A 15,262-nucleotide genomic window follows, 5' to 3' on the forward strand; every position below is an offset into this window, starting at 1 on the left:
GCCGCTGCTGCTGTAGACAACGACCCGAAATGTGCTCCAGACATACACACTTCGTCATTTCATCATTCTTCTCCTTCACTAGACATGGATATACTTTAGTATATTCTGCTGTAAAATGAGTCTTATCGGGCTACCTTAAGCTTCACAGCCCCCCTCCTCACCCACGCTCTCTCCATTCATCTCCTGGTCACAGTATAAATGAGGTCAGGTCCATCAACTTAATATCAGGTGGGTTTAAGATGCCTTTTTCGCACCATTACATCTGCAAAGAGATGTCCTAGTCCACAATTGCGTAGGGGGCCAACCAGGTGTCAGTGAGGGGGCCCCTAAGAGGTTGGGGACCCCTAAGCAACTGCAGTCTCTGCTTACCGATAGTTAAGGCTGATTTATACTTTGAAACTAGGTTGTCTGCTTAGGTGATGCAGTGAACAAAAAGACGTACCCGCCCCCTCCGCAGACACTCTACTGCACCTCCCCAAATTGTAGATGACCGCAGACAGCTTCGCAGATAGGAGGCCGGCTTGTTTTGTTTTTATGACCGAAATTGCGGAAAACAACTCGTGAAGTTGGACCAGCTAGAAGAGCGAGGTGTGCAACAACGCTGGGACCCTTTTTCCACCTGGATCCCCGCTATTTTTCACCCTCATGTCCATCTGTTGTCAGACAAACTCGCCCCCACTTCCTCTCCGCCTCGGCCGTATCTAGACCCACAGCATATAGCGCAGAACACGCTTCAATATTGAGCATTAATTCAAAAATGTCTGCATCAAGCTTACTGCGACACACTGCTGCAGGAGTATAACCAGCCCTATAGTCAGAGATGGGAAGTAACGAAGCACTAATGCTTCGTTACTGTACTCAAGTAGATTTTTCTGATATTTTTACTTTACTTTACTACTTATTTTTATGGCACCTTTGTACTTCTACTCCTTACATTTTTACACAAATATCTGTACTTTCTACTCCTTACATTTTAAAAAAATTGGCTCGTTACTTTAGTTTTGAATCATTTCAATGGAGTTACCGTTATTATTTTTCACGTCATCAATACCAAATTCAATCTAATTGGATGGGAATCTACGTTTCATTTGACGCACCACTACAAGATGAATCGACAGATTCGGCGGTATTCATTTGCGGCAAATCATTGCAGCTTGGTGGCGGTGGCGTTAGCATAGTAGTATGGATGACGAGATGATTGAAAATGAACACATCTAGTCCTATTGGCAAACATCCATTTAAAATGTAGGCAACGGCATGAAAATAGTGGTTTCTACTTTTACTTTTATACTTTAAGTAAATTTACAAACATGTACTTTGGTACTTTTACTTGAGTAAAGAAGTTTAATCAGTACTTCCACTTTTACCAGAGTATTTTTTAACACAAGTAACTGTACTTTTACTCAAGTATGGAAAGTGAGTACTTTTGCCATCTCTGCCTATAGTCCACAATTGCGTAGGGGGCCAACCAGGTGTCAGTGACAGGGCCCCTAAGCAACTGCAGTCTCTGCTTACGCCATTGGATTTCTTCCTGTTAAAAGGGAGTTTTTCCTCTCCACTGTCGCTACAAGCATGCTTAGTGTGAGGGATTGCATCTGAGTCAATGAGTTGATGCAATCAACTGGTTTTCCTTAGATAGAAAACTTTGAATCACTTTGACTGTATGATCTGGTGAACTGTAAAGTGCCTTGAGATTGTATGTATTGTGAATTGGCGCTATATAAATAAACTGAACTGGATTGTGTATATGTTCCCATTCATGGGTGAGGAGTCCCGCCCTTCTCTTGCGTCAGTTTGTTTATACGGACGCCGCCCCCCTTCACGACAGATGAAAAAGCTCAACCAAGGCGGGCTATTTCATCAGAAACAACAGACATTTCTGCTTCTCCTCCGTCTCTATCTTCCCACTTTTCAAACTCCAGGAGGCAATCAAAGGTACAATTTCTATCTTTATTACATTTACATATATTTTTTCTTAATTCCAAATGCTGTTCCAATGACGCGGTTATCCATTAGTAGTAACGTGTACATAGTAGTAGCAGACTGATGCAATCCTCCTCGCGTGTTGTATTGGCGCTCTGTTCACAGAGAACACAACGTTCTCCATCTTCTTTACCCGCGTTTTAAAAAAAATGAAATACCATTTGACAAACATTACAGACATTTTTTCCTTTTAGTTATTTAATTAAGGTGTAATAACATGATGTAATTTTGTTATTTGAGCGCCGAATCAGCTGATGTTTAGTCCGGAACGTAATGGAAAACCAGTGATAACATAGAAGAAAGCGGAAACTTAATAGGGGGTTACCATTGTGGAAAGAGTTGAAACATTTTCCCCCTGTAAAATGAAAAAAAAAGACACCTGACGGCTATAGTTTAATTTGTTTTAATCAATTACTTTGCTTTTAGGTACTTCACCATCGTGCTGCTTTATGTCCACGTTTATCAGGTCGCGTTGATGCTACTTTCAAATGCCCACGAAAATTTCAAGGAATGCCCAGGATGGCCATGCTTTTAAACAGAAAAATAACGGTTAGTGCTGTATGAACGTTTGCTTTAAACGTTTGAAATTTCGCCGATGCCTTTTGACCGCGTTTTATTTACGCATTTAAACCGGCTCATTAGGTGTCGTTTATACCTGAACGCAACAGTATGAAAGCGAAGGAGATGGGTGGTTGGGAACCGCGTTAGCTAGCTGATACTGCGCTGGGTAGCAACTGAAGATTATTCAGTATGTTTGGCGCTGCTTGTAAGTAAATATACTTTAATTGTTTAATTTAAGCTCCTCCGTGGTCTCAACCGCAAGACTAGTCGAGTGTCCTCCAAACTAGATGTCTTCTGGGTTGCCATGTTCAAGGGTGTATCCATATTGCATCAGCCGGCTAAAGCCAGTTTATAGTAAAGTCCTGTAGTACTATGACTTCGTTCTATTGTAAATACAAACTTGTTGGACTTGCTGTGGAGGTGGGCCGGAAAAATACTTTGCATACCTCAAAAACCGCATGTCGCAACATGGCGTTTAGCTTTTTTACAGTTTTTTTTTTTTTGCCGTTTTTTGAACTGCTCATCTAAATCTATATCTAAAATTGTGAAATTTATTTTCCAGTGTGTATATATAATAACCTTTTTATTGTTTGATAGTAATTTATTTGACTATGCTGCATTTAGGTATAGGCTGTATGATGAGTAATGATCCCCCTGCTTTGATGCAAAAAAAACAAAAACGAAAACAAACATAATTAACTTCATCTGACTGAATACTTTCTAAATAAATAAATATTTAGAATTATGGATGTCGGCTATTGCTGACTACAGTCCATTACATGTATTTGTAGCTATTATGATGCAATATATATATATATTTATATGTGTGTGTGTATATATATATATATATATACATAAGTATATATATGTATATGTATTTTCATAGGTATATATATTTATATGTGTGTGTATATATATGTGATTATATATATATATATATATATGTGTATATATATATATGTGTATATATATATACATATATGTGTATATATACATATATATGTATATATGTATGTATATACATACACATATATGTATATACATATATATATGTATATATATATATATGTATATATATATATGTATATATATATACATATATATATACATACATATATATATACACATATATGTGTATATATATATGTATATATGTATGTGTGTATATACACATATATATGTAATAAATTTGACCTCTTGACTAATTGTTCAAATCACAAAACTATCTCTCAGGACAAGTGGAGGCACAATCATCCTCCTCCCCCCATGCCACACAGCTCTTTCAGGCAACTATGCTGCCAACATCAAACATGGCCATATAGGTCGGCACATTTTGACCGGTACATTTCTTAGAAACAGACAAACAGAAAACATTTGGGGGGAACGGAATAGTATGAATATGCATTGTTTGCTCTAGTGATTTCTCATTGGGTGGAGTTCATCCCATTGAAACAATAAGATTGTTTGGTTTATAAACCCAACTTTATCATCTTCTCCGATTGTCTTAAAGCTGCATCTTAGCAGCCACACCTTGGCTTTCAGAATGTGGTCGTGATGTGCCAAACGACAAGGCTTATCCTGTCTAATACTACCTGGGCTTATTGCTGCCACTCCAAGATTCTGGTAAAGCAAGTAATAGCTGGCTTGGCTCATGGGAAAGCAAGCAGCTTCTCCGTTTGTCACATTCCATTACCTAGGGGAGAGAAACTTTTGGCAGCGTATGTGGTGTCCTGCCAGGTGATCTGAGGTCGATCAGTTCAGACTCAGCGGTCAGTCTTTTCCACAGATACCTGAACAAAAGTCTTCTCGGGGCTTTGTTGGGGTCTTTTGTGTAGGTTTTCATTTATAAAACATGTCTTTTTTTCTCTTAGTGGGAATAGACATGATCTTAAAAAGATATTGTAGAATTGCTGTGAAAAATCTTTTTTTCTTTCTTATTTTTGTAATGATGGAGTTAAAACTTTTTTTCTTCAATATTCATATTTATCACTTATTTATCATCTCTGTGCAGTAATTTACAATAGTAAGTCACATCTTTTCTTTAAGTCAGGATAATGCCAACTTAGAAAAAGACTAGAAATAAAAGACCCTTTGTTTCTGTGACTCCCACTCCTCTGGTTTCTCCTGACCCTACCTTGTATTCAACATTTTTCCCTTTCAGATGAGCTATTTAGAATACAAAGTTTGCATCCTGCCATGACATCTTTGCCACAGTGAAGCAAAGCCTCTCTCTTCCTGCCTAGCTCTATAACCACAGCGGGTGCAACAAACCCATGTGTTGTTCAGACCTGAAAATGGCACAGAAACAACTTATAATGAGGTTAGCAGGTTTGTTAGCTCCCTCAATAATCCTCTTACTGTACAGTACGTGGCAGCAGCTGCAGCCAAGCTAAGTCAAGCAACACCACCATTATACCTGAAGTCTGTTATAACCGGAGCACAGTTGGCCTGAACTGGTGGGCTACCAGTACTCCAGCATAAGGCGCCTTTCTTTAAGTCTCAGTTAGGGAAGAAATGCAAAAGACCCAGCTGTGATAAACAGAACTTTCATGCTCATTTTAAGTAATTTACTGTCCTGCTAAATTTGTGGGATTATCTAAATGTGTGTGGGCTGGTGGAGATTCTAACCTGAACGCTGAGGACCTCGTGAAAACCACGAGGAAAAGATTAGGGATGCACTGACATGACCGAGGCCGCTGCGATGGCTCGTTTTAATGAGACCATCATTAACCCTTAATGTCTAAAAAGGGGGAGTTAGGGAAGCCAGACGCTCTCCTGGTTGTACACAACCCTCTCCCCCAAGCTGGTCACAGCCAGTCGGGTATGGCCGTTTAATAGTAAGTGTTTATTAGCACATCGCTGACGCCCCTTAGATCTCAGTTCCTGGTGTGCGAGTGGAAAAATGCTGCCGGAATGTCACACCGACAGGAGGGGGAAGCGTTTCCACCAAGTACCCGTTTCCCATCGTCTTCAGAGGGTCTGCTGTTTATTGTGGCACCGGTCCTGGTGCACTGTGTTATTTAGCTTTTATTGTCTTACAGTGTTTTTCTTTAATTTCTCCCAATCCAAACCCGTATGGGGCAGGATATTCTCTTTTGAAGCGGTAGAACGAGACATGCTTTGATTCATTTGGTCGTGTTGTTCTTTGTGGTATTTTTAGAATATTGTCTGTACCGAAACATTGTTAGCGGCTTATATCCTGTAGACTAGAAAGAGCCTTTAAAAAAAGTTCCATTGAACCCTTTCCTTAAACTTGTGATTTTTTGCTGTTGCTACGGCACCCGTCCGAACCAGTAACTAAATAGACCCTTCATTGGGCTAAAAGCTCCTTTTTTCTGCGCTGCGTCTGTGAGACGGTTCAGTCTGTGACACTGGGTTAAGGTTTCACTTCTCCTCTTCGCCGACTGAACAGCAAAGTGACCAACTGGACTGATATGTGAAGGAATCAGGTGTCGCTGCTTTAATTCCCTCAGAGAGTTAGCAGCATGCCTTCCCTGAGTCTGTAAGTGACAAAAATAAAACCTTTAACTGCACTCAGAACTTCTCATTACGTAATTTGATGTCATATGTTGATCATTGAAATACTTTATAAATAAAAGGGGATGACATTTTCATAGCATCAGATAAAGTCCATCTTTCTTCCCCTCAGCATGATGCTGCCACCACCGTGCTTTGCCATGGGCAACGATAACCTAATGCGTCTGTTTATTCCAATCACCTGGAGTCATTTTAGTAAATCAATTGTTAACATGAAGTTCTTCCGATTATTACTTTTATCTTAAATATATAATTGAATTGTTTTCCTTATTCCCGTCTGAGTGGCGTTGCCATAATCAGAGCCGTCCTGGACGTAACCGGCATGCGGCAGCTAGAGGGCAGCTGTAGATCTGGGAGATCATTGCACCTTCATCACATTATTATCGCTGCATCTTTATGTGTGATCTCTGACAGCAGAATAACACGACACACTGAGACCAAAGTGGGATTTGCGCTCCCTGTCATTACCACGCTCAGTTTAAAACAGGGGAAAAGAAATTATCTGATTTTCCACAACTTTTCTGAGTTAACTTTTGTCTTTTTATCTGAGCAGATGGAGTTTGAATGGTAGTAACTAGGAGGTCAGGGTGGAGTTAAGTCCTGGAATGGATTGACTGACTGATCTGGATTCCTATGATGTTTGTAACTTGCGGCAGGAAATGAATCACATTTAAAGCACCTTCTATATCAGCACTTTCTTTCCATAGTCCAACCTTTCCAATTTAAGCAGTTTATCTGGGCGTATGAATGTCGGTCAGAAGGGGGGGTTTGTCTTAGTTTGCCCCTTTGAAACCTTTGCACTTTAGTCCCCTTTTTTCTGGTTGTGTACCTTAAGTTTTTGCGTCAGTGCAAAATACGTTTGGTGTGTTTTTCCTCCTGAAAAAACACAGATTTCGCATTTCTCCATATGTCCTTGGACTGCTGTGCACAGATCACTTGTTTGCAGGAACTGTTCATATTATTAACATTTGCTCTTCCCTGAAATGAGATATGTTTATATCCTTATTTTTTTTCTTCCTTGAAGCTGGTTCTGAGTTATTTGGAATTTTACCATTTTTATGAGTTTATTGAACACTGTCAGTGTTTTTCCCAGGGCAGCAGGTTCACCTTATCATATGCCTGGCTCATGCTGTCCTCCCCACCTCTCCATTGTTGATATTAGCTGGATTTGAACCCGCCATCTCCCCGTAGCCTTTCCCAGGCTTTTAGAACAACACAGAACCAGCAGTAGCCTGCCCTTTCTTGGGTGCAGGGAGTGGTGTAAGGCTTATACAAGGTGTTCCTTTGTTTTTACTAGGGTGTGCCATGTGGCAGGTTTATTTGTTAAAGCAGAAGAAAAGAAATCAAAAATCAAACCTGGCAAGATAGTACCTGATCTCCTTTTGTCCTCACAGGGCCTCTGTGTGCCCCACTGTGATCCCGTGATCGTACACTAAGCTGGAAAAAGGTGCTAAGAAGTATGAATTCCTGGAAGTTGTGTAACCTGTAATAATACAGGTTCTCATGTCAGGAGGTAGATTTCATTTGCGTATGAGTGAAAACCTGCCGCCTGACGAGCCTAGAGGGATATATAATGGATATACAGAATTAGGTGGAAGTTTTCACTTCATTTCCAGATACCAAAAAATAGATAATTTCAAAGTTTTAAGCTTTCATTGGTTTTGGATTTGGATCTTAGTTGTGTCTCAAAGGACATCTGATCTAAAAAAAAAAAGCTGTTTTAATGGTGCTGAAACCACTGGATCAACCCCGACCGTACAGAAATATATTCACATCCTTTATCCCGACATTGCTAGCTGATGTGTTTTCCAGAACTGCGTTATGCTGTGACTCAAAATCTTAACTCTGTCCTGATTTTTCTTTCGCAGAAACAAGACAAAAGTTATAATCTGTTTAACTTTGAGCTCTAAGAAGTGTAAGCTTAGGCAGTTACTGAATGAGAGCCTTGTGTTGAGTTGTTGTTTTCTTGTGTTTCTTTCCAGGTCCTAATCTGCTGCTTGAAAACATTGAGTCAAAACACCTACTGCATCCTGCTTCGTGTACTAAAGTGACTCCTGGACTCTACATCCAAGAATCAATAGGATTCTAGTTCTTCTTCTTGAGCCTGTTTGTCTGAAGCTTTTCTATCTGTCCTTATCTAAACTCAACAACAGGTGTTCCGTCTACGCAGTGCTTCTCACACACCCACCTAGAACACTTTACAAGCGTAGCCTTTCTTTTTTCTGCACCCACACATAGTCACAGCAAACATGGCCAAAATCCTTTCCAACTTTGGTAAGATGTTGCTGCGCCGCCGGCCGCTGGACTTCTCCGGCGAAGAGACCCAATTTGCCCGCTGCTTATCCACCCTGGACCTCGTCGCCTTGGGGGTGGGCTCCACGCTGGGCGCCGGTGTCTACGTCCTCGCTGGCGAGGTCGCCAGAGAAAAGGCAGGACCGGCCATCGTCCTCTGCTTCCTCATCGCCGCCCTGTCTTCCATGCTCGCCGGCCTGTGCTACGCCGAGTTCGGCGCCCGCGTCCCCAAGACTGGCTCTGCGTACCTCTACAGCTACGTGACGGTGGGCGAAATATGGGCTTTCATAACAGGATGGAACCTCATCCTGTCTTATGTCATTGGTGAGTTCCAGTTTAGGAGGAATCTCTGATGAATGTTTCCCCTAAATTCAAATCAAGAAGGGAAACTCAGAACTTTCATTGCACATCATTTTCTTCCCAGAAAACTTTAAATATCACACCCGACCAGTAAATCCAAAATGTTTTTCCAGGTTTACACGGTTTCCTTCCACTCAACTTTCCACTAATGTGCCATGGTACAGCAGTTTCACTGAACATTTGTAGGAAATGCAGTTGTTCAAAGAATAGTCTGTGAAAAGTTAAGTGGAAGAAAAAAATCTCTTTTTAAATGGGAAATTCCACCTGTAATCTAATTTAGATCACTCAGCATGTTGAATCTAAATAGCAAGAGTTTCTGTTTTTGAATTGGACTACGAATTACAGTTTAATGGTTACTCATTTATTTATATCCCATCATGCAAAGCAAGCTGCGTGTTGATTTACATCCTCTTTTCTTTTAGGTACGGCCAGTGTGGCCAGAGCGTGGAGTTCCACCTTTGACAACCTGGTTGAGCAGAAAATATCTGGCTTCTTTAAAGCCTCCATGGCAATGAAAGTACCTGGAAAAGTGCTCGCAGAGTACCCGGACCTCTTCGCTCTAATCCTGGTCCTGCTTCTAACAGGTGAGTTTGCTGAGAGCTTCAAAGTTTTATTGGAAAAGTGAGCAAAATCAGTTTGGTTTATACAGCTATAGAGGCCTTATTAGGACTCAGCCAGAACATTTGTCACACCAATCTTGCCGCTCATGTTAGATGCCAGCAGCAGTGTTAGGAAGATCTAATCAGAAGATTCCTGTTTGTCGGAACATTTCTGCCCACGCAGCAGGACACTAAGTCCCTGACCCTGAATATGAATTTCTTCCCCCTCAGGGCTCCTTGCTTTCGGTGTGAGCGAGTCGGCGCTGGTGAACAAAATCTTCACGGGTATCAATCTGGTGGTCCTGGGGTTCGTCATCATTTCCGGCTTCGTCAAAGGCGACGTGCGCAATTGGAACCTGGTGAAAGGCGATTACATGGAGTTCAGAAACGGCAGCAACATCAGCCAGAAACAGTCAGTAAACTGACTCTGTTGGCAAACCTACTTTTATCTGTGTCTGAGTTCTGCTTTTTGATTGTTCTTCCTTTTTACCCTCAGGTTGGAAGAAGAGTTCGGTGATGGTGGTTTTGCTCCATTCGGTCTCACTGGAGTGTTATCTGGTGCTGCCACTTGTTTCTATGCCTTTGTAGGCTTTGACTGCATTGCTACAACTAGTAAGTATAAATAAGGGTAACATTAACTGTCCGAACCTTCTATGCAGACGTATTCTTTCAAGTGGAAAAAAGATCAGTGATCTTTTCCCATGCAGAGACATGTTGGTACCTTCCCCACAGCTGCAGATGCTTCTTTGCATCCTAGCTTTATAAATCTTTTCCTTTTACAACAATTACAATAACATTTAAATTTTCTGCAGTAGATTAACTGAAAAACTGGAGCTCATCTATTAAGTAAAGTCTATGGAGTGTCCTGCATGGATTTTATTGGTGAAATAAATAGAAAACATCTCCATCGAATCTAACTGAGCTCCTGCTGTTTGATGTGAAAAGCTAGCAAAGAACCTCAGCTCAGATGCATGCCACACCTTTCAGATTTTTCACATTTAGTTCAGGATTTCCACAGCATGTTGCTTTGCATGCAGGCTAACTTAATTGCCCTGGGTTTGATTAGGGGTAATAGAGTAAAGGGGGTTTGTACTTGCAAATTTTGAAACCCATCTAATTTCTCCCCACCTCATTATTAGGAATTACTCCATGTTTTTCTGTAATGTAGAATTTAAACTCTGTATATTTAGTTTGGTGATGGAAACATTTAAAGCATGCTGTTTAATCAGGTCTGTTTCCGTTTTACACAAGATGTCAGCATTCTAAGGTGGAACTCATCCTCCTTTCTTTGTTTTCTCCCCTCAGGCGAAGAAGCGAAGAACCCCATGCGCTCCATCCCCATCGGCATCGTGGCGTCCCTGCTCATCTGTTTTTTCGCCTACTTCGGCGTGTCAGCAGCCCTGACCATGATGATGCCGTACTACCAGCTGAACACCGACAGCCCCCTGCCCGAGGCCTTCAGCTACGTCGGCTGGGGGCCGGCCAGATACATCGTGGCTGTGGGTTCTCTCTGTGCTCTGTCCACCAGGTGAGGAAGGAAGGAAACCTTCATCCTAACAACAGAGATTCAATGCTAGTCGCTGCTAGAGGTCTATAATGTGCGCTCTGTTTATCTCCTCATAGCTTACTGGGCTCCATGTTCCCCATGCCTCGAGTTATTTACGCCATGGCCGAGGACGGACTGCTGTTCCGTTTTCTGTCCAGGATGAATGCTCGGACAAAGACCCCCGTCCTGGCTACCATTGTATCTGGTATTGTTGCAGGTAACATATCTCTGTTCCACTGCACGTCTTTGTCCTGGTATTTATTTAGAGGGATGAGTCAGCAAGGTTCGCCTTGCTGCGTTTCTAAAGGTCCCAACTCTCTGCCATAGAAGGAAGCTGACAAACTGTCAGTTCAGGATCAATAAAGCCTCCTGAGTCAGAACTGCAAACTGCATTTTAGATCGTTTTTCCAAGACTCTGAACAATCATTTCTGCAATGGGAGTTTTTGTAAAATCTCGTTTTCTCCTCACAGCTCTGATGGCTTTCCTGTTCGATCTGGCCGCCCTGGTTGACCTCATGTCCATAGGAACCCTGCTGGCGTACTCTCTAGTGGCCATTTGTGTCTTAATTCTCAGGTAATCTTTTTTTTTTTATTTCCAAATCAATTCTTTTATGCATCTGAAGGCTGAACACAATTTATATTGACTTTTACATAAAGTCTATTTTTATTTTTTTATTTCTGGTTGTAAAAAAAAAAATAAAATATTGAAATACCTTTTGTAACTTTGTCAAATGTGTTACTAAAGTTTCAGAAAATAACCTCTCCCCTTTGCTTCACAGGTATCAGCCAGGCAACCTGAATTCTTCCAGTCAGATGGAGAAGCTGGTGGAGCTGGTGGAGGGCGAGAAGGTGGCTGTGAGTGGAGACGACAGCGGAGACGAGTACGGCATGGAGACGGAGGACAGGCCCCTCCGAGAAACGTTCAGCGCCAAGCTGCTCTTCAGTCCGAGTGGGAAAACCCCGACTAAGATCTCTGGAACAATCGTCTACGTCACCACAGCTGTCATTTGTAAGTCTGCCACCAAGCGCTCCATCGATTCATCGGAACCATGGCCCCACCAGTCTAACTTTGTTTCCTTTCTCTCTTTTTTTTTTTTACAGCTGTTCTCATCACCGTTCTGTGCATAATCATGGCAAACTGCCTGTCGCAGCTGCTGGCCGGGCATGCAGGTGTTGTGACGCCCTGCGTCATCTTATTTCTTCTCTGTACCATCTGCGTTATCATCATCTGGAGGCAGCCGGAGAGCAAGGAGGCTCTCACCTTCAAGGTAAGAGAGCGGTCGGTCTGTGAATGTGTTTTGAAAGCTGCACCTTTGAGCTGAGCAGTTTCTAAATACCATCTGTTATCTCAAGGTCCCCCTGCTTCCCTGGTTGCCCCTGTTCAGCGTTTTCGTTAACATCTACCTCATGATGCAGCTGGACATTGGTACATGGTGCCGCTTCACGGTCTGGATGGTTATCGGTGCGTTAAACAGATTCCAATCCTTCTTTTTCACTTCCAGTTCTTTGGTTCATCACTTACTTGCTGCTCTTCCTCGTTCCTCCAGGCTTTGCCATCTACTTCTTCTATGGTATTCAGCACAGCAGCGAAGGTAACAACAGGTCGGGCAAAAACGAGCCGGCGCTGCAGAACAAGAGCCCGATTTACAAGGGCGCCCCCGACGAGAGCGACGTGGAGTCCGGCAGCAGCCCCTGATACGGACCGACTCGCACCGAGGCGCGCTCCCCTAATATCTGCACCCATTCCTGATCGCCTCGGAAAGCTGACCTGAGTTTAAAGGAGGCTAGCAAAACCGCCACACACATCTTACCTCTGAGTCGGAGGCCGATTAATTAATTCGTACTACTTGACCACTAGATGCTGTGACGGAGCCGCTTCCCGCTTAGTCTGAGTTCCGACCTGTTTTTATTATTTAGCCTTAGCCGCACAGCAAACACTCACCTGTTGGCATCACATCGCATTCAATGGATCTGACTAATAACGAACACTGAAGGTGTGTTTTATTCCGTTACATGAAGCTGCAAAATGAAAAACTTTTTAAAATGTTTGTGTTGTTATCGTCCTGAGGTGGATCCACGCTGGGAGTCCCATCGAGTTCACCATTATAAGATGGTTCACCGAGTCCAGAAACAAAGATGCATAAACCTATGAATGTGTGCAGTAAAGTTAGAGCGGCTGTTACTGGTGTGTTTACGCTCTGTGGTGACAGGCTGCAAGGTTTACAGCCTCTGTTATTGCAGGTAGGTCAGTGCTGATGTCTGAAGTCCTCCCTGAATAGTCCTTTTTATTTTTTTATTTCAACACTACCCCACTGCACCCAGAAAATCTCTGAAAACTGCTGTAAATTATATCAGCACTGCAATATTTATGTAGATTTATATTTATGTAGGCATGGGCCGACTAGTACTATGGTTTACTTGGTCTTTACTCCAAATTTTTTAATCACAAATGTGCAACATGGACTTTTATTTAAAACTGAAAAACAATATTGAAATAATTTAATATTGGTTTAAATGTTAACTATTACATGTATTTATCATTATATAAGAAAAATAGCTAAAAATGAATGCAGCAGCAACATTTGGGGGGAGGGGTTTGTTTGCACTATTTTGTGCTTTAAACCAGTATCTGTTGTTTTTGGGGTGAACGGGGCCTTGGTAGGCCACCTTTCTGCCACCCGCTCCTCCAAAAACAATCACAATGACAAAGATCCTCTAAATCAGGGGTGGCAATTCCAGTTCCTGAGGGCCGGTATCCTGAAGGTTTTACATCCTCTCTTTATCAAACACACCTGAAGCAAATGGCTGAGTTACCTGCTCAGTATGCAGTCAGTTTCTCACAAGTCCTCTCAATCAACTAATTACTTGATTCAGGTGTGTTGAACCAAATACACATCTAAAAGTTGAAGGATACCGGCCCCCTGGAACTGGAATTGCCCACCCTTGCTCTAAATCAGGGGTGTCAAACTGGTTCCAGAAAGGGTCGTGTGGCTGCAGGTCTTCTTTCCAACCAAGCAATAGCACACCAGACTCCAGTCATCTCATCAAGTCATCATGTTCAGATTGGACTCACTTGATGAGATGACTGGAGTCTGGTGTGCTATTGCTTGGTTGGAAAGAAGACCTGCAGCCACACGACCCTTTCTGGAACCAGTTTGACACCCCTGCTCTAAATGCTGGGATGGGATGAAACGCATTGCAGCTCTGCAATAATTACTTGAAACAGTCTCCGTAGTCTGTGTATGCAGGGGGAGTCAACTACCTACTTTTTTTTTAAATTATTTCTTGTGTTTGTGCTTCCACACCTCGACCCCAGCCGATGACCCCCTGGGAAGCCACCGCTCCGCAGTTCATAGAAAACTCCGCTCAGTGCAGCTTTCTCCTCATTAAAACTACTCAAAACCATAAGAGTATATCAATACATCCATAACTTTTAAAAATATTTTCTATCAAATATTAATCCCCTGCCTAGATATGAGTTCATTCAACTGGTTTTTATTTATTTGATCTCAGTGTTAACTGGTTTGCATTCATTTTGTGGCCTTTGATTTCAACTTCAGTGAACGCATCAATCTGTGTCGTAAAAACGTCATCCTGCTGTATGAGTTCAAACTGATTTTAGCAATTAACTTTTTTTGTTGACATACCCATCAGTTTATCTACTGTGGCGTGTGATGGTGGGTTGACTTGCATGTTCAGTTTTACCTCAGAAATCTATTTTACCTTCTTGTGTAAAACTCCGGTTCCCCACAAAGCCTCTCCGCTGGTTTCATCTCTAACTTGAACTTTGGACACTTTGTCAGAGGATTTCCCATCACTTCTGCTTTACTTTAAGAACCTTATTTCATTCCTCTCGTTAGAATTGTTCATAATTATTTTTTTTATTGTATTTTCTGTTTGAGAAAGCTTTACTTTTCCCCTGCCTTTATGTCTTTGCGTATTCATTTGAACAGCCTCTTTAGATGTACAGTTTGTAGAGTGCTTATCCTGTTTTTTTTTCTGCATTTATTTTTTCCATGCAATGTTTTGTTTTTAAACAGCGACCAAATTTAATACTTTTTACCCTGCTTTTCGAAACTAATATTGACCACAACGCTGGCGTTTAAATTATTCCAATATTTTTTTATCTCCAGTGTTTTTAGTCAGATTAATAACCTGTTAATAGTTTTTTTTGTGTGTTGTCATAGTAAAAGTGCTTTACTGTAGAGTGTACAGTATTTGTTTAAATATCTTGTATATTGCTGTAAATTTGCAAAACAAACTTTCTTTGACTTATAACCTTAAAGGCAAACTTGATGAGACGGTTTTTGTAAAGTTACACTTGAACTGATGCTGCTGAAGCCCAGACTATAAAAATATTTGAGAATAAAAAGAAAAAAGCTCC

General features: G+C 41.7%; 1 protein-coding gene across 3 annotated transcripts; it reads left to right on the forward strand.

Annotated features, from left to right (window-relative positions):
• The first annotated feature begins 1,803 nt into the window (after positions 1-1,803).
• slc7a3a (solute carrier family 7 member 3a) lies at positions 1,804-13,625 on the forward strand. 3 transcript variants are annotated; one of them, XM_038303083.1, is made up of 12 exons: positions 1,804-1,935; positions 8,064-8,697; positions 9,156-9,317; positions 9,564-9,744; positions 9,829-9,944; positions 10,638-10,860; positions 10,956-11,095; positions 11,350-11,452; positions 11,658-11,887; positions 11,980-12,146; positions 12,232-12,340; positions 12,426-12,574. In XM_038303083.1, exons 2-12 carry the CDS (start codon positions 8,331-8,333, stop codon positions 12,572-12,574), a joined length of 1,947 nt encoding a protein of 648 aa, XP_038159011.1. In that variant the 5' UTR covers positions 1,804-1,935; positions 8,064-8,330. The 3 variants fall into 3 exon arrangements, with proteins under 3 accessions (XP_038159011.1, XP_038159012.1, XP_038159013.1); XM_038303084.1 differs by lacking the exon at positions 1,804-1,935 and adding an exon at positions 2,728-2,749; XM_038303085.1 differs by lacking the exon at positions 1,804-1,935 and having other exon boundaries at positions 8,331-8,697; positions 12,426-13,625.
• Positions 13,626-15,262: the final 1,637 nt, after the last annotated feature.

Source organism: Cyprinodon tularosa, unplaced genomic scaffold (genome assembly GCF_016077235.1).
Source record: "Cyprinodon tularosa strain WSP-4 unplaced genomic scaffold, ASM1607723v1 ctg503, whole genome shotgun sequence".
NCBI lineage: Eukaryota > Metazoa > Chordata > Actinopteri > Cyprinodontiformes > Cyprinodontidae > Cyprinodon > Cyprinodon tularosa.

What these genes read in the sequence shown, in the direction of transcription:
- slc7a3a (XM_038303083.1), top strand. Translation starts at nt 8,331, where the DNA reads ATGGCCAAAATCCTTTCCAACTTTGGTAAGATGTTGCTGCGCCGCCGG. An exon ending in CATCCTGTCTTATGTCATTG is followed by an intron (nt 8,698 to 9,155) that starts GTGAGTTCCAGT and finishes CTTTTCTTTTAG; the next exon opens with GTACGGCCAGTGTGGCCAGA. An exon ending in TGACTGCATTGCTACAACTA is followed by an intron (nt 9,945 to 10,637) that starts GTAAGTATAAAT and finishes TTCTCCCCTCAG; the next exon opens with GCGAAGAAGCGAAGAACCCC.